This window comes from Sander lucioperca, chromosome 18, assembly GCF_008315115.2.
Source record: "Sander lucioperca isolate FBNREF2018 chromosome 18, SLUC_FBN_1.2, whole genome shotgun sequence".
NCBI lineage: Eukaryota > Metazoa > Chordata > Actinopteri > Perciformes > Percidae > Sander > Sander lucioperca.
This window is the reverse complement of record NC_050190.1, coordinates 3681012-3706175: the sequence shown is the minus strand read 5'-3', so window position 1 is coordinate 3706175 and position 25164 is coordinate 3681012. Positions and strand designations below refer to the sequence as shown.

The 25164-nt window shown below is 39.4% G+C and overlaps 1 protein-coding gene across 26 annotated transcripts in view; it reads left to right on the top strand.

Annotated features, from left to right (window-relative positions):
• mark3a (MAP/microtubule affinity-regulating kinase 3a) overlaps positions 1-23699 on the top strand; it is a 56256-nt gene extending 32557 nt beyond the window's left edge. For 3 of the 26 annotated variants that reach the window (XM_031280380.2, XM_031280377.2, XM_031280379.2), the window contains 9 exons: positions 3222-3334; positions 4750-4897; positions 6370-6587; positions 7053-7156; positions 7732-7920; positions 9834-10106; positions 12688-12714; positions 20452-20496; positions 22818-23699. In XM_031280380.2, coding sequence (XP_031136240.1) covers positions 3222-3334; positions 4750-4897; positions 6370-6587; positions 7053-7156; positions 7732-7920; positions 9834-10106; positions 12688-12714; positions 20452-20496; positions 22818-23163 — 1463 coding nt within the window. In that variant the 3' untranslated portion in view covers positions 23164-23699. Of the gene's footprint in view, positions 1-3221; positions 3335-4749; positions 4898-6369; positions 6588-7052; positions 7157-7731; positions 7921-9833; positions 10107-12687; positions 12715-16167; positions 16248-16447; positions 16496-20451; positions 20497-22817 lie in introns of all 26 variants that reach the window. The other 23 variants (XM_031280402.2, XM_031280390.2, XM_031280388.2 and 20 more) reach the window with 21 other exon arrangements.
• Positions 23700-25164: the final 1465 nt, after the last annotated feature.

Sequence of the window (25164 nt, the reverse complement as noted above, 5' to 3'; positions counted from 1 at the left end):
TAAAAATATATAATTCGCCTTGTGATTTAGAAAAAAAGAGTAGTCACACCAGCACTGCTTCTCTATATTTACAATTTCCAGCAAAACTCCTCGAACAGGAGCAAATGGGAATTAAATGAGAGCCCATCTGAAGAGCTTGTCACTCTGTGCCGGTGCACTTCCTAATTAAATGGTGAAATTAGAGAGAAAAAAGGGTTTAAAACATGCAGTTTTTCATTTGGAACATTATTAAATCTAATTTAGAGTCTGATCATAAAAATATCTTATTATTTGCTTTGAAGATGAGGACTTCTATGCACATTTTGAGGAGAACAAAGGAAGCAGCAGAAGTGTTGAGGAGGAACAGGAGGCTGAAAGTGAGAGAGGAGAAGGCAGAGATGGATGAGGAAGATGGTTTTCAGTGATTCTGCCTGGTTACAGAGGCAGAGCTAGTTTGTCATCGTCGGTCTCTCTCCCTGACGTCTACATGATGTTACCCTGCAGGTCGCTCACCATCAAAGTCACTCGAGTGGTTTTTTCCGGGGTCAGGAGACGGATGGGTTTTTTTTAATTCATGGCGTAGGCGTTTTTCTTTTTTTTAGTTTACCTAAATTTATCACATCTGTCAGGGTGGATTACTCCATGTTGGTGTGGGAAAATTTAATTCGACCAAATTTAGAAGATGTCAGTCAGTAAAAAGCTGCAGAGGAGAGCTGTTAACCCACCGAGAATAATGGCATTAGAGCGGCTTTCAGTGGAGTTTTTTAGTGTGACGTGATGATCAGAACGCTGCCTGAGAGGCTTTTCCACCCTGACGGCAAGTAAAATTCTGTTAGACAGGATAAAGCATTTGAATTTGTAAGGGTTTTTGGTGTTTTGATAACATCAGACTTGCATAACATTTACTCAAAAGCTGCAGGGATCTTAAAACCAGCACTGTGGGCTGCTTAAAGCAGATACATGCAGATGTAAAAGTCCTGCTGATGTGATTACAGGTTGCAACCGATGCCAAAGCATCCCTGAGCTAAGTCATAACTGTTGGGTAATTGTAACAAATTATCAAAATATAATGAAAACAAGACAACATAAATTCATACAACAGAGTGCAGCATGTAAGATAAGATACCATTTTATTTATCTTAAAAGAAATTGCTGTGCAGCAGTTGCAATACAGAATGTTCATGATTATGTCCATGATATTGCAATTAATGTCCCATTATTTCACATTATTCACACAACAGAATCTATAAATGTAGTCTAAAAGTAGAGGAACGACTAAAGCATCTTTCACGGTCCAATCTTCAGACCATCATTGAGTACAACAACATTCTTAAATCGCTGACAGAATCATTTACTATGTAGTACTGAGGGGGAAAATCGGAATAAATACTAATTAAATATGTTTCCTCTTTTTCCCAGGCTTTTGAGACAACGTTATCAGACTTAAACGCATAAAAATTAAACAGCCGTGGGTTTTGTCGAGACATTTCATGCGACATTAACTCCCTTAAATCATCATAGTATGTGCAGTTCAAAGAAAATGGGACTCCCTTTCCACTTCACCCAGATCACAGAGATGCAGCGATGCTTGCACTCTCTTTACTGGTACATCTTCCTTTAGGCTGCTGAAACCGCTATGTGGTTAAAAGTCAACATTTTAAAAACAAACTAAACCTAATCTCTTGAGAGTTTGATCTCAAAATCAGGTTTAGATTTGAATGAAAACATAACGCCAACCTGCTCGTGACTTATCTTAACACCTTTTACTAAGAAACCAGATTAGAAATGTTCTTCAACATGTTTCAGATGGAGGAAGTCTTTTAAAAATGGATAGGCTGCGTAGTGTTGACATGAAAGCCTTCATATGAAGCGCACACACACACACACACACACACACACGTGCACATAGATAAATGTTTTAAGCAGATCTGACTGGAGCTACAGCAGGAAACAGCACTCTACTTCAGCTGGCATGCTACAAGCTGGAGGATGGGGAGGCATCACGTCATAGCCTTGTGTTTTATATATACTTACACACACGCGCACGCACGCACTCTCTCTAATCAGCGTCTTTTTCTGCTTCTGATTGGTCGAGGCAGAACTGGGAGGCACAGGGGGCTGACTACTTGAACTTTGCTGCTGCCTGATTCACTCAGCTGAATTATTTCACACACCGTCATATAAACGTGATCATCATTAACCATTCACCTGATGCAGTCACCGATTAGCAATTGCAAAATGTCAGACGGAGTCATTTACATCATCTGCCATATGTTGTTGGCTATTTCTTGCTGTTTTATTGCTGCCTATGAAGCAGAAACAATAAATCCCTGCAAAATGCAATGGGTTGGTAGAGATCACCTTTTTAAAAACGTGTGGCTGGTGTAGTGAAGCTGTCCTCTGACAGGTGCAGGAAGTTAACACCATTAATTGACATATTCTTGCAAAAACTAGACCGAATTTAGAGCTTTATCCCAAAACCGTTACTCCAAATTCATATAGTAACAACACCTCAGGTATTATTTATTACTCCTTTTTTTTTTTTTTTGTTAATAAAGATCCAAGTATAACACTTGTACTTGAACTTAGATGTATTGTCCCAAGGGGGAATTCATCCCGCAGCCTGGTTAAACAAACAATAACACACAGAGAGATTTAGGAACACGGACCTACTAGGTACATAAAATTGATGTACCTCAAAAGATATACCTCAAGTGACAAACAGAAACCTAAAGTATGTTTAGCCATCGCCACTAGTGGGGAACAAGTGCAGACTGAGACTAAGCCTACAATCAGTGATTTATTTCACCATCTATTAATCTGTCAATTTCTTTTGATTAATTGTTTGGTCTAGGAAATGGGCTCTCGGGACTATTGATAAGTACTTCTCCAAGGTGAAATCTTGTCCGAAACCCAAAAATATTTTTCAATTTAATAGCAGCAGGAGTCAATTGGAATAACTTTATTTTTCGCTTGATTCGTGACATTTTTTGAAATGATTATTATTCACAGCTATTTATACTAAATCGGTGATCATTTTGGTCTAAGCATAAAGGAATTATCGAGTTTTAAAGTGATTGACCAAATGTTTTTTTCCAACATCAGGGAACCGTTTTTCTGTCGTATACCTCACGAAAGTCTTTGAGCTTTCAATCATGTATTGTGTATACATTCTGCTTATTAAAATCCTGGTTGTAATATTTTTTTAAATGAGCCCCTGTTTGTGTTTTTGTTTTGTGCAGATGTGATGGTGGGGATGGGCTACAACCTGGAAGAGATCCAGGACTCTCTGGCCAAGATGAAGTATGACGAGATCACAGCCACTTACCTGCTGCTGGGCAGGAAGGCCTCTGAGGTACAAACATCAACCTGCTACAGTACATTACAGTACACCTGTTATCAGTACAGGACATTACAATACACCTGGTGTCAGTACAGGACATTACAGTACACCTGGTATCACAACAGTGCATTACAGTACACCTGGTATCACAACAGTGCATTACAGTACACCTGGTATCACAACAGTGCATTACAGTACACCTGGTATCAGCACAGTACACCTGGTATCAGTACATTACAGTACACCTGGTATCAGAACAGTGCATTACAGTACACCTGGTATCAGTACAGTACATTACAGTACACCTGGTATCAGCACAGTGCATTACAATACACCTGGTATCAGCACAGTGCATTACAATACACCTGGTATCAGCACAGTGCATTACAATACACCTGGTATCAGCACAGTGCATTACAGTACACCTGGTATTAGAACAATATATTACAGTACACCTGGTATCACAACAGTACAATACACCTGGTATCGGCACAGTACATTATAATACACCTGGTATCAGCACAGTACATTATAATACACCTGGTATCAGCACAGTACCTTACAGTACACCTGGTATAAGAACAGTACATTACAGTACACCTGGTATCAGAACAGTACATTACAGTACACCTGGTATCACAACAGTACAATACACCTGGTATCGGCACAGTACATTATAATACACCTGGTATCAGCACAGTACCTTACAGTACACCTGGTATCACAACAGTACATTATAATACACCTGGTATCAGCACAGTACCTTACAGTACACCTGGTATCACAACAGTACATTACAATACACCTGGTATCAGCACAGTAGTTCATCTTTACTAATCTCTGGTTCAGTTAAAGCTACAGTTGTTACAGTAGCTAAACGGGACACTAAAATATGTCTGAAAACATTTGAGGTGAGAAGTGGGCAATGCAGTAACACAACCTTGATTCATGTTTGTTCAGCGCTGCTTGCATTTGACTACAGTTCACTAGGAGTCACTGTCACTCCGGGTCAATCAGTCTCTAATGCATCAAAATATACTTGAAGTACAAAGAGTTGAAGTAATCATTATGCAGAATGCTTTACAATCCAATAATATGTATTATTCTGGAATGATAGTCATTGATGCATTATTGTGTCCATCACTTCAATATTGCAGCTGATAAATGTGGGGCTAATTTGAATGTTTAATCATAATAATACATAATCATGTATAATATAAATCTGCAAAGTAACGACCGATGTCAAATAATTGTAGTTGAGCAGAAAGTAGCATAAAGGAAATGTCCAAGTAAAGTAGTACCTCAAAATTGTACAAAGTACGGTTCATACGTAAATGTTATTAGTTACATTCCACCACTGATTATAAATGGCACTCATGTACATGTACTGCATGTTTTGACTCCAATGTGTTGGTGTGTCCTCCCAGCTGGAGCCCAGCGAGTCAGCGTCCAGCAGCAACCTGTCTCTGGCCAAAGCCCGACCCAACAGCGAGCTCAACGGCCAGTCACCCTCACACCTCAAAGTCCAGAGGAGCGTCTCCTCCAACCACAAACAGAGACGCTACAGTGAACAAGGTGAGGAGGGCACAACATGTTTCCTCAGCCACGTGTCTGTAAATAAGAGATCTAACATTAAAAAGGCTTTATTGATTCAAACTGAATCTGGAAACCTTTTTATTTCACACTTTTAGCAGTTGTGGTATTTTTCTTTTTATAACAACACCATTCAAACTGTGTCGTGCGTTTACCTCTTTAAAAAGGTTGGTTGCTGTCAGTAGCTCTTTGTCAGGCTGATAAATGTAGTTAACATGGTGAAGGCACTTTAACCTTAGCTCAGTGCTGTCCACTGTAATATAATGCTTTGTCAATAACTTCTGTTTGTACTGCTTTCCTCTACGTTAGAGCTGCAGCTTAAAGAGCTACACTAAGAAGCTTTTAAGCTCCGTCTCTAACAGAAATTATTCAACGTACTTTTAAAGAACACCATAGTGTTTCAAGTTTTTTTTGTGTATTCTTTTACTGACACAAAATAGCAATATGTTCAATTACAGTTCTGCACATGTAGGGCTGCAAATGGTTCTTTTTATTATCAATTAAGCGGACCCTCGATGAAATTATTCTTTCTGTCTTTAAGATGTTTGGAAATAGTGAAAAATGTCCATCATAGTTTTCCAAGTCCAAGTCCAAAAAGTAAAATATACTTTTGGACTGTTGGTCAGACAAGACAAGCAAAGCTATTCAGTTAAAGAAAACCAGCAAATATTCACATTTGAGAAGCTGGAACCAGTTAATTGTTTGGCAATTTTTGCTTAATTATACAAATTGTTGTTGAATAATTTCCTGTTGAAAGATTAATCAACTCAATACATCAGCTCAAGCCACGTCTCCATTTTGGGGAACTAAAATATGACTTCAAGCTCATCATTTGCATTAAAACATAAACAAGAGGCAGATATTTTTTCAACAATTAATATTATAATCTATATATCACTCTATGTTCTTTGAAAATACGTTAATGTGCTAATGATTATGTCAGTTTAAAGGTGCACTATGAGTTCCTGCATGGTCACTTCTGTTGACGTTCCAAGTAAATACCAAACAAAACAGAGCAAGCTCTCCTCTCCCCCCATGTTTCCGTAACTGTTATGACTAACTGAGTAACTGTCACTAACCCCCACCCCCTCCCCCAACCGTCTTGTCGGTGATTGGCTGGAATGTGGTTTGTTGTATTTAGGTACACAGCCTGTGCCTCCAGCGTTTGTTTGACGTTTACGACCCCTGTGTTGTCTCCCGAGACCGGGCTTTTTCACGGTGTGTTCAGGGGGCAGGCAGCTAGCGGATCAAGGAGAGATGCCTACGATTTGAGACAAAAACGAAATCGCGGTGAAACCATGCAGGAACTCATAGTGCACCTTAAGTCTGTGTTTTCCAAATGTAGGTTGTCTCATTTTAGAAAAAAAAAAACCCTCTAAAAAAATAAAAAGTCTTTGTACCAGTGGTGCAAACAACATCTTTGATTCCTCCCTCACACATCTGTCTCTCTGCAGTTGGTCAAAACGTCCCTCCAGGGATGTCCCATCCAAAGAGGAGTCAGACCACTACAGCGGAGAACAGCGTGAAGGAGGAAAGTGGAGTCCAGCTCCGTAAACCCAGCACCCCGGGGAGCCGCGGGGCTCCGCCCGCCAGCCCTCTGCTGGGCAACGCCAACAACCCCAACAAGGCCGACATCCCCGACCGCCGGAAAGGCGCCACCACCGGCCCAAGCGTGAGTCACTTTATCAGTTCCAGCTCAGCTCACCAACATCAACAAATACTCATTCATCTGCTGTATCCTGTTGTTTATCAGGGAAACGTCTCAGTCTATAACCCAAGTTATTTAAAAGGCTCCGTCAAATGAATTACTTATCCAGAAAGCCTCAAACTGCAAGTGGAATTTTAAAAATAGATACCAGGGCAGCCCTTGAAATATATTTTAGTTATATAAACATTTACATTTAACTGTAGTCATTCTTTGAACCTGTCTTACTTTGTTTGGGTTTATGTACCATTACCATTTTGTTATTAAGTATTTGATTTTTGTACGTATTTTATAGTGCTCGTGATGTTTTTGTTATTTCTTTGTCCCATTTATATCTGAAGACTTGCAACTGCATCAGCTGAAACTAATGTGGATACTATAGCTTGAAACGGACTCATTATTTTATGGCATCACATCTGATTTTCTCTACAGAATAACAGTGCGTCGGCAGGTATGACCCGGAGGAACACGTACGTCTGCAGTGACCGAAACAACACCGACCGCCTCTCCGTCATCCCCAACGGCAAGGAGAACAGGTGAGAGGGGATGTTTGTTGTCTTTGACCTGGTTTCATCACGAAAAACTAAAAATCTGTGTCAGCACAGAAAGAACAGTGGACACAAAAAGCTTCTAATGAGATTATTGAGCCTGTACATTTTTGTGGAACCCGTTATGGAAGCCAGTATGTTTGTTTTCTTACCAGTCTGTGCTTTTTTTGCCAGTATTGTGGTCTAAATGCTGTTTTAGAGCTTTTTCTACCCAACAAGAATGCAAAACTCCTCATTATGAACACGAATGTGGTCAAGTTCAAGGCTATTAAATATGGATATAGGAAAAAATATCGACTTCAGCCTTCCAAACTCATACTGGTTGAACTCTAATAGCAGTGTTTCACCATTTGAGAACCCTTTTTATTGTTGAAAGAAAATCCAGACAGGATCCCAAGGAAAGATTTCCCTTTTTGTTTCATCCCTTTTTCTTTCTGTTCCTTATTTCTTTCTTGTATTTACTTTCCCTTTTTCTCACCATCTTATTTTTTTGTTTTCATTTCTGCCTGTGTGTTTGTGGTTTCGGCGGGGATGTTGTTGTTTTTTTATTGTGGCATGAGCAGCATGACTGAGATGGCTTGTGCCACTAGCCCCTCCTCTGGCTTTGCGGCCGCTGCATTCGGTGCCTCGTCCGGTGCCTCGTCCGGTTCAGTGCGGCTGAGGTATCAAAACGTCGGCCCGTTGTATGTTTGCCAGGCAGGCTGGGCCACGCTGCCCCACTCCTACTACGCTCTGGACTGCTGCTCGCCCAAGTAAGACGGCAGGGCCTCCAAACCCCCCCCTGTCTGTCTCCTCTCATGTCTCAGCCCCTGTTTGGCCCCACGCTAACCCACACATCCAGGCAGCTTCACACTCTGTAACCCCGCAACTAATCCATGGACGCCATTCACTGCAAAGAACAGAAAGGAAAGCAACGTGTTGTTGGTTGTCAGTGTCTGAAATGTATGCTCATCAGCCACGAGCAGGTAAAATAAAATTACTTTTTGACGCTTTGAACCATTCTCCTTTTGATTGACGACCGTGTGACAAAAACTGCATCCGCTAACAGCGATTGTCAACACTTCCGGGTTCATAGTAAAGGCTCGCCGCTGCCCTCACATTAACATGCGTTTATTGTGAATAATGTGCAGGAAGTGATGCTGCACTATTAGCAGCAATTTTATGGCAGCGTCGTAATAAAAATCTTGGATTGGAGTCCGGCTGCACTTGGAAACTGGTGGATGTTGATTTCAGACACTGATAAAAGTGGAGGCACAAGAAGAGAAAAATATATATCCTCACACTGAAATCAAGCTGCCACACTCGTGCGTGATAATATTTTTCCATGTTTGCATCATCTCCCTCTGCAAACCATGAACTGGAGGACCGCGAGAGACATTTGCAATAACAAAACTCTCACAGCTCTGCTCCTGATCTCTCCACTCCATCTCTGCTGTGAACTTTGACCCCTGATTTTCGCCGTCTGGAACCCCACCGGTCAGTCGACACGATGAGCCGACCTCCAGCACTCCCCTGCTGTCCCTCAGACCCATCGTCTTGTTGTTTAGACTCTAACTGATCAGGGACCCAACTCACCCCCCTCATTGTGCACGTCAGGAGCTTGATGTTCAGGGTGGGAAATTAACAACCACAGTTACAGCTGTTAAATTCTCTCTTCACCTTTACAATCTTTCCTTTATGGAATTATCTTTTAGCTGGTGGATTCATGAACTCTTAACATTTTAATTAAAGATGTTTGGGTCCTGGTACCATGGCTAAACCCTGTTTATTCAGGGGCATAAACCCTTGTAGCAACTCAGAAAACTTTGCCCTTTGTATGAAGCAGCCAGGGTCTAAAGTGGTCCCCCCCCCCCCCCTCATAGTTTCTGGCCCCCAGAAGTCTCTGGTCTGGGGCTATCGGAGCAGAGTTTGCAATGCTGAACCGCACCATTTGGTCAAAAGCAAACTTCAAAACTGCAACTTGTCTACAATTTGTGTACAGCTTAATTCACCCAGTATGTATATATGGATATAGTATACTGTATGTATGTTTTTTTTTTTGTACTGATAGCTGGTCCAGCTGTGCGTGCATGTGAGTTCATTTTGCATTGGTATCAGATGCCGTGTGCTGTGACAAAGCGTCTGGATTGAGTTAGGAAATGGTCTGTGAGAGCCGTGTGGATGCAATCCCAGCCCACTTTATTTTCAGTATTTTGAGAACTGCACCTTTTTGATCAAAGGGCTTTTGAAGAAACAAAACTGGCTATTTAAAGTCTGATTCCACCAGCTACTGTGATTGGGTGATATACATTTGTATTTAATTTACTACCCTGTTGACATCTAACATGCAAGATTCATTTACTTAAACCCCATGGCAACATTAGAAATCCACGTAGGAATAACCAACTCTCAGCCATTTTTGGAGATAAGGAAGGAACAGTGTAACTCGGATAAGATACGGTTTTTCCATTGCAGTTGTATGCTTGTATACCAAGCAAAGACCTTTGACCTTCACTGTAAACACAGGTTTGTTTATGAGTCTGACTTAACTGGACACATGAGTAAAAGACAAAATATGACCTTATACAATACAGCGAAGAACACGTCTGCAGTGGAAAAACTAATGTCTGTTTTTGGGGTTTAAACTCTGATTTTAACTGTCTCCCCTCTTCTTCCTCCGCCTTAGCAGTGTCGCGGCGTCGCCCGGCGGCCAGAGGAACCCGGTGGCGTCCATTAACAGCATTGCCAACGCCACCACACCGGACCGCCTGCGCTTCCCGCGCGGCACCGCCAGCCGCAGCACCTTCCACGGTGGCCAGCTGAGGGACCGCCGCACGGCCACGTACAACGGGCCACCGGCCTCGCCCACCCTCTCCCACGATGCCACCCCTCTCTCTCAGACCCGCAGCCGTGGAACCAGCAACCTTTTCTCCAAGCTCACCTCCAAACTCACCCGCAGGTAGGCGAGGAAACACCTCTTCAGTGAAGCACCAAGGGTTGGGGTTTAGCTCTCTTTCTGTTCACTCCAATTAAAATTTTAATTTAAAAAGAATCATTTGTGTACACGTTTTCACAACTTCTGAGTTATTAAATCTGAACTAGAAAGTGGATAGACTCCAGCCCTCTGCTCTGTTCAGTTCAATCTCCTGTGACTCTGTTCCAATTAGAAGCCAATCAACACAGTGCCTTGTAGAGTTAGGATGATTAATTACATGGCGGAGGAACGCTTCACTGTCCTGTACGATGTGATTTATTCCTAAATCTAAATTGTTTATCTGTCGCTGCCTGGACGCCTGCCACAGAGAACTGAAACCACTCTGAGCTAGCCTCAATTCAACCATCTTTTTTTTTTTAATGGAATTTGTGATATTGTTAATGGTTACAGCTGCGTTATGGTCCAGAAACTGGTTATAGCCCATTTCCTGGACCATAACCAGGACTTGTGATTCATTAAAGATGTTTGCTGATCCTTTTCTTGCATACTAGTCATAAAGATCTTCTCATGCAGTGTATATACTTCAAGAATTAAGATATACAACGGTGAAATAAGACCTTCACTTGGTTTTCTTTGGTCCAAATCTAGAAACATGTTTTGGGCTGTCCTATCGCAAGCAAACCAGTAAAAGAACCTGGATTGTGTATCCAGTCAAAACTATTTTGAAGGTAATTATTTTTATTCAGGCAAAAATAAAATAAACCAGCCTCTCAGATGGGAGTATTGGCTGCTTTTCTTATATTACAGTAAAATGATCGCTTAGTGTGTTGGGTTGTTGGTTGGACAAAACATTTGAAGACTTAAGTTTAGGCTTTAGTCAGTGGTGGAAAGTAACTAAGTACGTTTACTCAAATACTGTAGTACAGTTATGAGGTGCTTAATAATTTACATTTCCTGCCACTTTATACTTCTACTCCACTACAATCCAAAGGGAAATATTGTACTTTTTACTCTACTAGATTAATAATAATAAAAAATTAAAAAAAAAATATAAAGTAAAGCACATAAAGCAAAACATAAGTTGCTTTGATACAATACAAAAACAAATAACACATACATGTAACTATTTAACATTACGAAAAAAGAGGCTGAATCTATACAGCCTCTTTATTTGTGTAGTGCAGGATGTGCCAAAATGTTGAGGGATGTGCAAAAGTTCAGGATATATAGAATGTGCAGAGGACAGGTATATAGTACAGGCTGTAGGATTAAGAGTCTTAAAAGTATACTTTGATGCTAATACTTTTGTACTTTTACTTAAAGCGTAACTTTCACCAAAATGCAACCTAGGTTCTTTTTGTGAATGTACCTGAGTCAAACTTTCGTTTAAAAGCAAAATTAGGACGGAATCGCCACTTTTAAGATTTACCGTATTTTCGTTTTTCGGTCAAATGGCCTTTTGAATGGGAGAGCTAGGGACACTACTATGATCACATCAAAATCACTATTTTGAACTCCAGTATTGAGAACATTGTTTGTGTATCCAGAGTTTACTAAAAAAGGTTTTGAGCAACTCACTGTAGCTGTTGGTTTTTCCGGTCGCCGTCCATTTCACGAGTAAAAAATAGTCGAGGGAGGAGAGTAAAGATGGAAAGCTCCTAAAGCTTAGTTCCATATAAATGCACGGATAATTTGTCGTTCTGTCATTAGTGAAAAACAATATTGACCTTGTAGAAAATGGAGCCTCATATAAGAAGGCTCCTATGGAGTCTGTTCATTTGCATTCGGAGATCAACTATTTTGTATTCTTTTTAGTAAACTCTGTGAACACTAACAATGTTCTCAATGCTGGAGTTCATGTGTAGAGTCTCTGGTGATACTTGGAGCAAAGTCTCATGTTGTGTCGAGCCTTCTTAGTGTTTTAAAAATAATGATTTTGATGTGATCATAGTAGTGCCCCTAGCACTCCCATTCAAAAGGCCATTTGACCGAAAACGAAAATACGGTCAATCTTAAAAGTGGCGCTTCTGTCCTAATTATGCTTTTAAACGAAAGTTTGACTCGGGTACATTCACAAAAAGACCCTAGGTTGCATTTTGGCGAGAGTTATGCTTTAAGTAAGATTTTAACTGCAGGACTTTGACTTGGATCAGAGTATTACTAAACTATAGTATTTCTACTTTCACTTAAGTAAAAGATCGGAGTAGTTCTTCCACTACTGGCTGTAGGACATTGTGATGGACATCTCTTTTATTAACTGACATATTAAATCTGAAAAGGATAATTCAGTTAATCAAGAAAACAATCAGCAGACAATGAAAATAATAAAGAATCGCAGCCCCAATTAAACCGCAAGACATCTTGGCATTGAAAGGCTCTTAAAGTGGCAGCCAGGCCAGTGACATCACTCCTGCAATGACTGACCTAAAATGAGGAATTGAAATCATTTGATAAATGATGAAAAAACTTCCCCTTAACTGTTGATGATTCCAATGACCCCATTTTTGTTCACTCATTCAGACTCCTCATACCCCCTGCCCCCTCCCTCCTTCCTCTCACTCCTCCTCCACCATTTTCACTGTTTCTTTGTCTGATTCTGTTGTAGAAACATGTCATTCAGGTTTACCAAAAGGTAGGACTCTTGTACTGCCTTTTTCGAAAACAAACTCACTGAAAAAAAAAAAAAACTTCCTCTGAAACTCCACAGACGCGTGGGGCTGCTGGCACTGAACTAACACACCGCTTAGCAGGAAAAAGAACTCTCTGGCTACATTTACATGCACACAGTTTTAGAAACGGATTCATGTGATTACAATATGGTGATTTTACACTAATAGCCCAAGTTTGTCAATCACTAGTTTGAGGAATGTTTTGGATAATGTACTAATTTGCTTCCTTGCCGAGAGTTAGATAGGGAGATTGATACCACTCTCATGCCTTCACCGTAAATATAAAGCTGGAGCCAGCATTCAGTTAGCGTAGCTTAGCATAAAGACTGGAAGCAGAGGTAAACAGCTAGCCTGGCTCTGTTCAAAGGCAACACTACCAGCACCCATAAAGCTCACTAATTAACATGTTATATCTTGTTTGTTTAATCCCTACATAAACAGATTTATTTTTTCCTGTAACGAGTAATCCACTTCTTCACTGTCTTACCTAGAGACACGCTGAGTTGCCAGTTTATTAGGTACACCAAGCTAAAGCTAATGCAGTCTAATACGACAGTCCTGTAATAAATCCAACCCTCGTCAAGGTTCTAATGTTCAGTTTTTAGCTGTTTAAGAGAGGTGTTGATTCAACTTTATGGTCATATTGGAGGCTGCAGGTGTTTGTATTTTTGTCTACCCCATTTCTATCAATGAGGATAGGCTAAATAACAGAAATGTATAATTGAATACAGTTAAACATCCTTAGTGAGCTTTAGAGGGGCTGGGGAGTGGATGTTGTCACCTTTGAACAGAGCCAGGCTAGCTGTTCCCTCTGTTTCCAGTCTTTATGCTAATGCTAAGCTAACTTTTATATTCACTGTACAAATATAAGAGTGGTATAAATCTTCTTATCTTACTTGTGTAAAGAAAGTAAATAAGTAAGTGTATTCTCCCAAAATGTCGAAACCATTCCTTTTAAAGAAGGATGTAACACAGTCAGATCTAGTTAGATTATTCGTTTTTATTTCCATGTTAAACCATGTCTGACGGCTAATTGAAGAAGACATCAATTATAAATATGTGATTGTAAATCTAAATGATAATTGTCTCAGTTGGAGTTGTGCGTTGATCAGGTTTTTAGCTGGTGTTTGTGAGTGTGTAAATGTAGCCAGTGTGGCTGTGGTTGGTCTGCGTGGCTAACGGCTGATTGGGAGAGCAGACCGACTCTTGGAACCAATCAGTCGATTTAACCAACAGGAACAACAACAAAGCAGCAGCTTGCAACTAACCAGTCGCTGATGCATGCACCAGGGTGGCTTCGTACAGCTGCCATTGATTTGTGGTTTGTTTTCCCGCCACATTGATTGCTGTTATCGACTGAACTCTCTGTCTCTCTGCTGTTGAAACTGCACGTTTTAGACAGAGCCTTTTTAAACATTATTCTGCTGCATTTATTCACCTTCTTTTTTCTTTTTCTTTTTAACTCCCTCTGGCTCAGATGTGATTTTTCTCTAGCTGTCAGATGAGATTTTTTTCAGAGGAGGAAATGTCCTCAAAAATAAAGAGCTAAAAAAAAAAAAAAAAATAAAAAAAAAAATAAGATTAGTGTTTTTCCTTTAATAAATCCAGCCTTTGTGTAGATTGTCGTGTTTGTGTAGGGCTTTGGTTGATCTATCCAGTGGTGTTAAGTGTTTCATTAAGCTTTGCATTGCATATCGGAACTTATACCAAGAGTAAATATCTTTTTAAAGACCTGTTCTGTTTTGTTTTTGGGAGTATTTGGTGTTCCTGAACAGGATTTCTGGGCTTCGGTGAATCGTTTTAATAAGAATATCAAACTTTGAGAGCAGTGTGAGCTTCAGTTTGGCTATCAGGGTGGTGTCAGAGGTGGTTTCTCTACAGTCCACTGATCAGTTTATTAGAGCTATTAATCACCATAGATACTAAATATACTAAACAAAATCCAAACTTTTTTTTATATTTTGTGCAAAATATCACATTTACTCCCAGGGACGCAGAAGAGTAGTATAAATGTAAAACACAAAATATCAACTTTTCAGAATACTCTGCAACAAATACAATCTCGGACTCTCTTTTGAACCCTCTTTTAATCCTTTGGTGGTTTCCTGTCGGGTGAGTTTCAGTTGGTTTCTCCCACTAATGAGGGCTCAGGGTGGGACTCTTATCAGGCCAGGACACTACGAATAAAACCTAACAAGCCAAATGGATTCCTAAAATAGAGCTTTTTAAGTGATTAGACACCAGAACCAGCCACTGGTGTGATGATCAGTCTCAGCTGTGGCCTCTCAGGAACAGCAGAGGAGGTTTTTTGGCCCTCCCCAGGGTGCCTTTTCTCGGCTCGGCAGCGCCCTCTGGTGGCTGATTGGTGGCCCGTCTTCACTATCCAGAGCACTGGAGTCATCATCACCACGGTCCTCCCATCTCACTCCAATCACCTAACTTTGTTTTGTTTTTCTCTTTGTCTCCATTTTCAATCAAGACCAAATGCAGTCCAATGTTGTCACACGAGTCCAAAACATAACTGAACACATCGATTAATAATATTGTTAGTTACATGATTATTATGGAGTGTAAAAATGAGCTTTATACTTTTCATTTACTCTTCAATCACTTAGTTATAGAAATCTATAAATACTATAAACTAAAACTTGATTTATTTTACTCTTTATCTTTCAGTTGCTCATTTTATTTTTAAACTCCTTCATTTTTCTATGAACCCTGGTTCAATCACTGCTCTGGACTGAAACTAAACTAACCATTTTAATGATAAATTCCTCTGTAGGTTATTTTCTCCAGTAATTGTTTGTTTAAAAAAAAAAAAATAATCAAACGGGGAAAAAATGTCCATCCAAGTTTTTCAGAGCTTAAAGCGACGTCCTCAAAAGTCTTGTTTAGTCCAAAACCCAAAGATATTCAGTCTGTAATGAGCATAAAACTGAGACTATTACTTTTTTTTTTTTTAAACCAAACGATTAATCGAGAAATAATCCACAGATAAATCGTTCATGATAAAACAAGCAACTGAAAGAGGGAAATAAAATTTAAGTTTATGGTTTCTAGTTTTTATAACCAACTGATTTGAAGTTTAAATGTAAAGTATAAAGTTCATACATTTATTTTTAAAGTCCCTTTTTTAATTATTCAACTAACAATATTATGTATAGTTATATTTTTGACTCGTCTGACAACGTTTGACTACATTTTGTCAGTTTCAAACCTGCGTACATTTCAACACATTTTGGGACTTTAACCAACAAGTTTTTGTCATTTCCCTTCTCCTCAGGACGTTTTTAGGTTCAGTCCCCTCCCTCTTTCTCCTCCTCGTCCCCTCTCCTCACAGTTTGTGTGTTTTTGTCTCCTAACCTTCCTGTGTCCTTTAACCTTCTGACGTCTTGCTGCTCTTCCTCTCCTCTCAGGGTCAGTATTGACCCGGCCAAACGGCAGACAGCCAAAACAGGGCCTGCCATCCCCTCTACCCAGGGAGGAAAGACCCTTAGTAAGTCTCTTATAAGCCTGTCCTTCCTTCCTTCCTTCCTTCCTTCCTTTCTTCCTTCTCATCATCCTCCGCCATGTTTTTTTTTCTTTTCTCGGCCTGTCCTCATGTCCATACATTTTAATATATTCTTTCCCTCTCTCTTTTTCTTTCTTGTCGTGTGTTCATTGAGGAAATTTTCAGATTCCCATTTTTTCTTTCAGATTCAGGAGCGGAAGATATAGAGAGTTGTAGGAAGATGAAGATCTAGCGTAAGGGGCTGTTTCAATCCCTCAATCTCTTCTTCTGAGATAAAGCCTTGAGTTGTGTGGAGGGACCCCCCCACCCCCTATCACGGCCTCTGCTGTCCGTCCTGTCTGTCCACCTGTCCTCTTGTTGTCCAGTCTCTGGAGCTGTCGGGGGTTTTAGAGTCACTTCCTCCTCCACCCTCGTCCTGTTTTTCTTTCTGTTCTCCAGGCTGCAGTGCATGCTGGGAGCCATGTTAACCATAAACCCGTCCTGTGAGAGGAGCAGGGAGCTTTCTGCTATTTTTGCTTTTTCTAATCTCTTGTGATATTCCTCAGACATTGATTCAGAGACTGGTTTCCTGTCTGTCTAACCGTTTTCACCCAGTAAAAGCAGCAGCACATTAGAAACACTGTTGCTCTGTGCTGGTGTTGCTGTCTTTAGATAAAATTACTATTTTCTGGCAACATTATGGATAAAATCCCTCAGTTTGTCATTTTATTTTGATGTATGTCATGATAAAATGATTTTTTTTAGGAAGGACAATCAGTTTACGGAAAAATAACCAGACAGAAATGCAAGTCTTTGTCTAATCGAGCAAATTAAATCGTACTTTATCACGTTGATGCATAAGTATATAAATATTCAATATTGCCATGAAGCAGTATTTAAGATAAGATAAGCGGGGAAACTCAGGTGTGGCAGCACAAAGACAGAAATATGTACAGATAAATAGGGAAGTAAAAAAATAATAAGAGATACTTACAACTAGAATAAGTATAGAAGTAAAAATATGAACTATATGAGAGCAATTGAAGCCAAAGTTACAGGAAAGCAAGTCCAGTATATACGTATGTAAACAGCGTACACCAGAATAATAAAATGAGTGGTGTAGTAATTTAGTAACCTATTGTTACTAAACTACCAATTTATACGTGAATGATGCAGGGACAACAGTTTGGACATTAAGCCCATGGGTGTAGTGCTGTTTGTTTAGGTGCCGGAACGCACCGATGACACGTGTGCATGCGTGGACGTGCGGCTAAATTGTGGCTCGTTTCGAAGGTTATTTAACCACTGTTCCTACGGTGGCAAGTTCCCCCACATCAGTCGGCTGTATCTGTCAAATGAAAGGATGTTTTGCTGCCATGTAATCTTTACTAGCTAACAGTTAGCTAGCTATAGACTGAGAAGAAAACCAACTAAAATCACTGTGCTGAGCCAAAGCTAACTTTTAAGGTGGAACGTTTTTTTTGCATTTAACTCAATGCATGAGTTGACTTTGTGAATCAATCAACACATCTCAAATGTCAATATGAGAATTTTGACCATTTCATTTGTGTATATTGTCTCTCTTGCATGACATACGCTTTAGTAATTATTGGATCTTCAAACACTTAAAAAAATGACCACAAAAAAAACCAACTAATTATTAGGGCTACTCGATTATGGAAAAAAATATAATCACGATTATTTCGATCAATATTGAAATCACGATAATTTAACACGATTACTTGTTGGCTTCTGGAAAGATGTTGCAATTATTGAAGTTAAATAAATCAACAGAAAAAAAACACATACAACTGTGAAATTTGCCTAAATACTAAACTTAATTTTTCATTCAGAACACAAGAGAAAATAAAGAGTTTACTTGCAAAACGTAATGACCTAAATAATTGTTTTTCTCAATTCTGTTTTTGTGATCATTGGGAGCCAAAATCATAATTGCGATTCAATTTCGATTAATTGCACAGCCCTACTAATTATGCAAACTGCAAATATTCTGTTTCCTCACTTGGAATTAAAAGGTGGCGGAGCATTGTTCCGGTGCGTTCCAGCAGCACTACACCCCTGATTAAGCATCACGTGTTTTTGACACCGTCATGGAACTACATACAATCCATGCCCAAAAACATCATGCGACAAAGTTCTGCTGATCATACAACACTTTTTGTTTCTCGTCTATTGTAACTATATTTAAATGAAATGTATGTTTAGCCATACATCTGACTGGAAGATCATGACAGGTTCGTTGAGCCTCAGCCTTATTTTAGAGAAGTAAAGAATGGACTTCTGCTGAGTTGCTGAACATGTTGCTGCCTCAGTCACAGGGACACTGTTGTTGTCAGGGAACATTTGGTTTTATTTTTAGAGCCGCGAGTTTTTCCCTTTTGCAAGGAGCGTTTCCCTTCTGCATCAACCCAGAAATGTCGCAAACCGTGTCCTAGTTTTGTTTGTGGACGCAGCTTTCCCACTTTTCCTTAGTATCTTTTAACTGTCAGATGGAGTTCTAGTCTTTAAAAGGAACATGAGAAACAAAGACCCAGTCAGAATACAAAATCTAAAGTTAGACGACCAACAGTCAATAAAAACCATCACCGCTGATCAGATAATAAAGCTTTTAAAAGGTGATAATTCACAAAACTATATTAACATGATATGATCAAATTCTGTTTTCAAAATGAATACTAAACACCATTTCACAATTAGGTTTTGTTTTGCACATTTTTATTTTTAAAATGTAATTTTAAACGGTGAAAGACAGTTGAACCTCAAGGCAAGAAATGTTACTCCATATAGCTCCGAGCCTTTTCTGGACCTTTTAACCGCGTCTCATGGTCTTCCTTAGGTAGATGGAGCTAATCCAATCTATGTTTTTAACCACTGAGGAAGTCTGATAGATGCAGCTGACAGTTCAGAAAAAGATGATGTGAGATTATATAGATAAGGTTAATAATGAACTTTTTAAGCTCGCGTATATAGGTTTTTTTTTATGTAATTGTTTTTACATTTGCTAATTCATAATATTAAATTTAACCATATCCACTATTACTACTTTAGAATCACCAAAAAGGAATAGATATCGATTTCAAATAATCTTTTTGAGGAGGAAAGTAAAAGAAAAGAAGTAGAAAATAAAGATATTAGAGATCGTCACTAGGGATCGACCGATACTGGTTTGGGTACCGAAACCCGGTGCTAATATGGCACCGGTGCCTAAACGACCGGTATCTACCGGACCGAATTGCAACGCAGATTTCGGTGCCTCATTTTGGTGCCACTTAAATGCCTTCTGCACTGCTCTGATACTCTGAAACAGACGTTAGAGGCAACAGGAGCATCGCTGCACGTGACGCTAGTTAACACTTGACAGCAGTAACGTTAGCCTAGCGTTAGCTCGCAGCTGGATTAAACACGGTTAAAATGCTGACGGCTAAACGGTGTAAAAGGTGTCTGTAGTTCCCTGTAGAGGATTCCAACAGCGAGATGTTAAGCAGCCTGCAGCTGCCGTTGTCGGAAAAACGACACAGACGGTGCGTTCACTTGAAACTAGTAAGCCTCGTGGTGCATTCAAAGTTATTGTAAAATACCCTATTACCATATTTTTTTAAGTATCGGTTCAGACACCGTTTAGGCTGTAGCCGAGCCAAAATAGCGCACTTGAATTTTATCGGTTATCAGGCAAATACAACGCAGATACAGATAATCTGCAAACTGCCAAAAAAAACGGGTCCCACCGCACCCTCACCTCCCTCCCTGTAAACACCACCCTACCTGAGTCTCACCTGTCGGCTGGAGTCCATGTTGTTGTTCTGCTGTCATTTGGGTCGACCCAATCGCACCGGTTCCTGAGATGCATTTCTGTGTTTTCGGAGTGTTTGTTTCTGTCTGCTTTAAAGTGTTGGTTTAAGTTTGAGATCAGTGTCTGAACATTCATCGCTGTTTTTTATTTTTCTCTCATGACTCTTAGTCTTCACTGGAAGTACAAAAAAAATAATAACTTCCATCTCTTTGTGTTTTTGTGTTCTTCGGTGGTGGCTCTCGTTTCACATCGGTGTCACTCTCCTTATTTACACGTCACATATTCTCTTTTTTATTTAAAAAATATATATATATATTCTTGTCGTGCACAATCCACATCTTTTTTTATCTTCTTTTTTTTTTCTTCCTCCTCCCCTTCTGATCTTCTGATGCACCTCAGAGTCTCAACCGAGTTTGAGAGAAACGGGAGACTTGAGGGCTCAAGGTGAGGTTAACGCCCCCCCCCCCCCCTTTTAATGTGTCGGTGGCCCTTTTAAACGTTCCGTTTGTCCTCGTCTTTGCACAGGAAGCCCTCTCTGCTTTGGGATGTTTGAAAACCTTTGTGTTGCATTTGAGTGTTTTCGCTTGTTTTCTGTTGTGTTGTTTGCATGGCTCTGTACTTGTGTGCTGCTCTGTTAGCATGGCATATTTTTCTTGTCAGCTTGAAAAATAACCCCTCCCCCCCCCTAAAAAAAAAAAAAAAAACCTGCCATTAACAATACAGCATGGATGTGTCTAGCCCTAGTTTACATTACATTCATAGTTACAGAGCTACGTTTTCCGGAAAATGAAATACGGATATTAACACTTTATCCTCAAAGACTCCTTTTCACCATCTGGATTAGAAATAAATTCCGTCCACTGTTCAATAAACTAGATTTCTATTAACCCATTTAAACTCAATTTTTCTGTGCTTTTGGTTCATTTTAAAGGACACAAATGTAGAATTTCGGTAGAACAACTTTGTCCCTTGCGTTGATACACAAGTTTAGATTTTTGTTCACTATCTTTTTTTTTTTTTTTTTTTTTTAGCATATTCTAATGAACTTACTCAACTGAACTTTAAGCCTCTTAAATGTATGGAAACAAAATAGGACCGTTTTTAATATTCATTTGAATACTCAAATGTATTTTTTGATCTGCTCTATTGTCACGTTTGACTTGAGCTCTTCTCCTTTTTGATTGTATGAACTTATTGAGAGTTCAGTATTTCTTTGCTTAAGAAAGATACACACGGTATTTTGTATGAATAAACTAATAAATGAAAGAATAGAAAGTGTGCCACCTTGGTGGCATAACGATTAGGGAGCTTGCTATGTAACTGCAACGTCCCCCGGATGGATTTGGGCACAGAATTGCCAAAAGAGATATCTTTAAAGTAATATATAGATGGATTTAAAGTGCTCATATTATGCCATATTAAGTCCACCCCAAAGGGACTTACCATCTCCAACAGAAAACACTGTTCACAAACTGCTCCAAACAGCTCTATTGTAGTCCAGCCTTTACTTCAGAGACAAACGTGGTCACTTTGTAACACACGTTATAATGCTCACCTAGCTGCTAGCGTGGCACGCCCTCATACTCTGCTTCTGACTGGCTAGTAGTCCTTACCTAGGTACTGTCAGGGCATTCCCTCATACTCTACTTCTGTATGGCGTTTTCAGCTACCTGAAACAAAACCAGTCACAAACTTCTTATGACGTTTGGCAGAATATTTTTTATCCAGATGGTTTAAGGAGTCTTTTAAGGGATCTGGAAATACTTTCAGAAAAGCATTTAACCTGGTCAAACGATCTTGCTGTTTATAGTTTTTTTTTGGAAAAATGAATGTTGAGCTTTGTGACTAGAATGCAATGATGCATCAAGCTTGAACTTGGGGTTGGTGGGTGTGTCCTAGTGGAAACCAAAACACACACCCAGCCAAAGCCAAATGGATTTTAAAAGAATAGTTTTCGACATTTTGGGAAATTCGCCTGAGAGTTAGATGAGAGAAATAATCAAGTAAAACCTAGGGTTAGGGTTAGATAAAACATGTTAATTTGTAGCTGGATTTTTGTTACCTTTGGACAGAGCCAAGTTAACAGTTTCCCCATTTCCAGTCTATGTGCTAAGCTAAGCTAACTGACTGCTGGCTGTAGCTTCATATTTCTCATACAGACATGAGAGTGGTATCAATCTTCTGATCCAACTCTCAGCAAAAAAGCGAATACAACCCTAAACGTTCAAACTATTCCTTTTTAAATTTTGACCAACTGCTTTGACTGATGTCACACCGTATATTTAAAGGTGCCGTAGGTAGGATTGTGAAGATCCAGGACTTAGCCAAAAAATTTTAACATCGACAGTCCCTCCCCCCCTTCTGCTAAAGCCCAAAACAGTCTCCTAAGCCCCTCCCCCCACAAGGGCGAATTAATGTGTGTGCATGAGCAGTGATTGACACACAGTTAGACACGCCCCCTGGCCCTGATTGGTGCATCTGAACAGGGAGCGGTGGATTTTTGCAAATCTCACTCCAGGCTGTAGGTGGTGCCAGAGGAGCTGGATTTATTTTAAATGACCTGCTTCATGTAGTTCTACTGGAACATAGGATTTCAGCAAATATGACAGAAAGTTAGTTTTATAAGCCTTACCTACTGCACCTTTAAGCTAACAAAGAATAAAACATTCTTTGATGAAACAGTCAAAGCAGCTTGTGATGAAGAAACAGCGAATCAAGTCTGCCATACTAAAACTTTTTTTTTGTGCGTGTGTTTTTCCCGACAGTCGCCATGTACCTGGGGATCAAAAAGGGGAAAATAAAGACGGTAAACCCCGCTCCCTCAGATTCACTTGGAGTATGAGGACCACCAGCTCCATGGAGCCTTGTGACATCATGCGGGAGATTCGCAAGGTGCTCGATGCCAACAACTGCGATTACGAACAGCAAGAGAGTTTCCTGCTTCTTTGCGTCCACGGGGACGGGTGCGCCGAGAACCTGGTCCAGTGGGAGATGGAGGTTTGCAAGCTGCCCCGTCTCTCCCTCAACGGCGTCAGATTCAAACGGATATCCGGATCATCCATCGCTTTCAAAAACATTGCTTCCAAAGTTGCCAACGAGTTAAAGCTATGAACAAAAGGGGTTTAAAAGTATACATATATATATCTAGAAGTATTTAAGCTGTACAATCATCCAAGTAGCAGTTTCCAAATGTCTCCTTTTTTTAAACAAAATACAGAGTATGTATTGAATATTATAATGTATAGATTAAGGCTTTTGGCAATAATCACTGAATTACCTACTAATATCTCAATCTATTCTGGCCACACGGGGTCGACAGTAACGAGTTGAATATGATTTGTCATGCTGTGAATGTGGACGAAAAAAAAGAAAACCTTTTTAGTCTTATTTATTTCATCTTTTTTGTTTTGTTTTTCTCTTCTATAAAGAAAAAAAAAAAGGACGTAGCGTTTTTTTTGTTTTCAGTGTAAATAATGTATCTTTACTTTCAAGACGGCTTCACTGCAATACTCATTTTGTTTTGTTTTTCTTTTGTTTTGTTTTTCTTTTGTATTTGGTTAAAAAGTAGAGATGATGGGGAGTCCGTGTAAATGCTCACTTGGTTGAAGGGTCACTCATGTCTCAATTAAAGTGTCTGTCAACTTGAATGTCTCACGCTGATTATTTGTATCTGGACAAGATGAAAATATAAAAAAAAAAAAATGTTTGCTTCTGTTTTGCTGCTTCTGTGTGGAGCTTCATTCCAGTATTTAAATGGATTTTTTCAGTGTTTGAAGAAAAGGATTGAAATCCAAGTTTTGCCCATTTCAAAAAGGAAAACAAATGGATGGTTTAAAATAAAAGCCTTAAATAAATCTGGGCTTGTGCATTATAGAAACACTGTCTGTGACTTCATGTTTAAGTGATTATTTGGAAATCTGGTTATTCTTCACCTTTCCACTTTGAGATACTGAACTGATACTCATTTTTTCCCAAAAAGGATATGTAGTATTTTGTAACGGATTTGTACTCTTGGCTGTATTGTCTCTTTGGCGCTGCAGAGTCTCCGTAAGCATTCTGAGGTCTAAAGACATCTTTTTGTTGAGGTTATTAAGTTGGGTGGAAACAGTTTAGATATCTAGACACCCAAACAACTTTAACCTAATTTAGTCCAGTTGTAATCCAGATACAAAGATGTCTTCAGGACTACAAATCCCAAACACCATGCTTTACAGTTCCTAAATGAAATGTTACAACTTTTGAGTTGTTCAGGTGTTGAAGCAGTTTCAGAGCTCAGGGTTTCTGCTGAACGCTGATTGTTGATCTAGTTTAGTTCTGGATTTGTTTGAAGCTCCAGTATTTAGTTTGACATATTTCTAACTGTCCCTTCACTACAGCTGGGCGAGAAGTCTTAAGGCGAGACACCCCAGGCAAAACCATCATTTTTCATTTTTGAGTTTTTGGGTTGTTTTACTTCTTTCAGACTGTTGGGGAAAAACATCCAAAATACACATTTATGTGTTTATTTTACTACCCTTTGTGTATTTGCACCTGTGAATTTCTCCTAAATTCAGCAAAAGTTAGCATTAGATATGCCTCATTTGCATATTTTAACAAAACATTTCAGAAAACTTAATACAAAAATATGTCTTAATGTAAGTCATTAACTGGGAAAGGTTCATGTTTATCTGTTAGTTTCATGTTTTTACCCTATTCACCTATTCACAAAATGTCTGATATTTTATAATCCATAAGGTCATTTTCTCAAAATGGGTTTTTCTTACACTCTGAGCCAGAAATCTCCACTTCAGTAGAACTTACATACACCAAACTTTGCAGATACATTCCTATCTATATTCTGAAGCTTTTTACAGAGGGGGTTGTTCCGATAACATTCATAGCCTGATTTATGCAACATTATATACCTGAAAACGTGGCGAAAATGGATTTTTCGTGGCTGTTGACACCATATTCTGATTTTTGCAGTGATAAAAGGAGATATCCAAAATCCCCTCTGTAAAACCCTTATGACTCTAATATGTCAACAAAATAAAAAGAATTTTGAACCTGGCTTTTTCCAATGTTCAGATTTCTTCTCTGGAAATGTATGCAAATAAGCACATTTAACAAGAT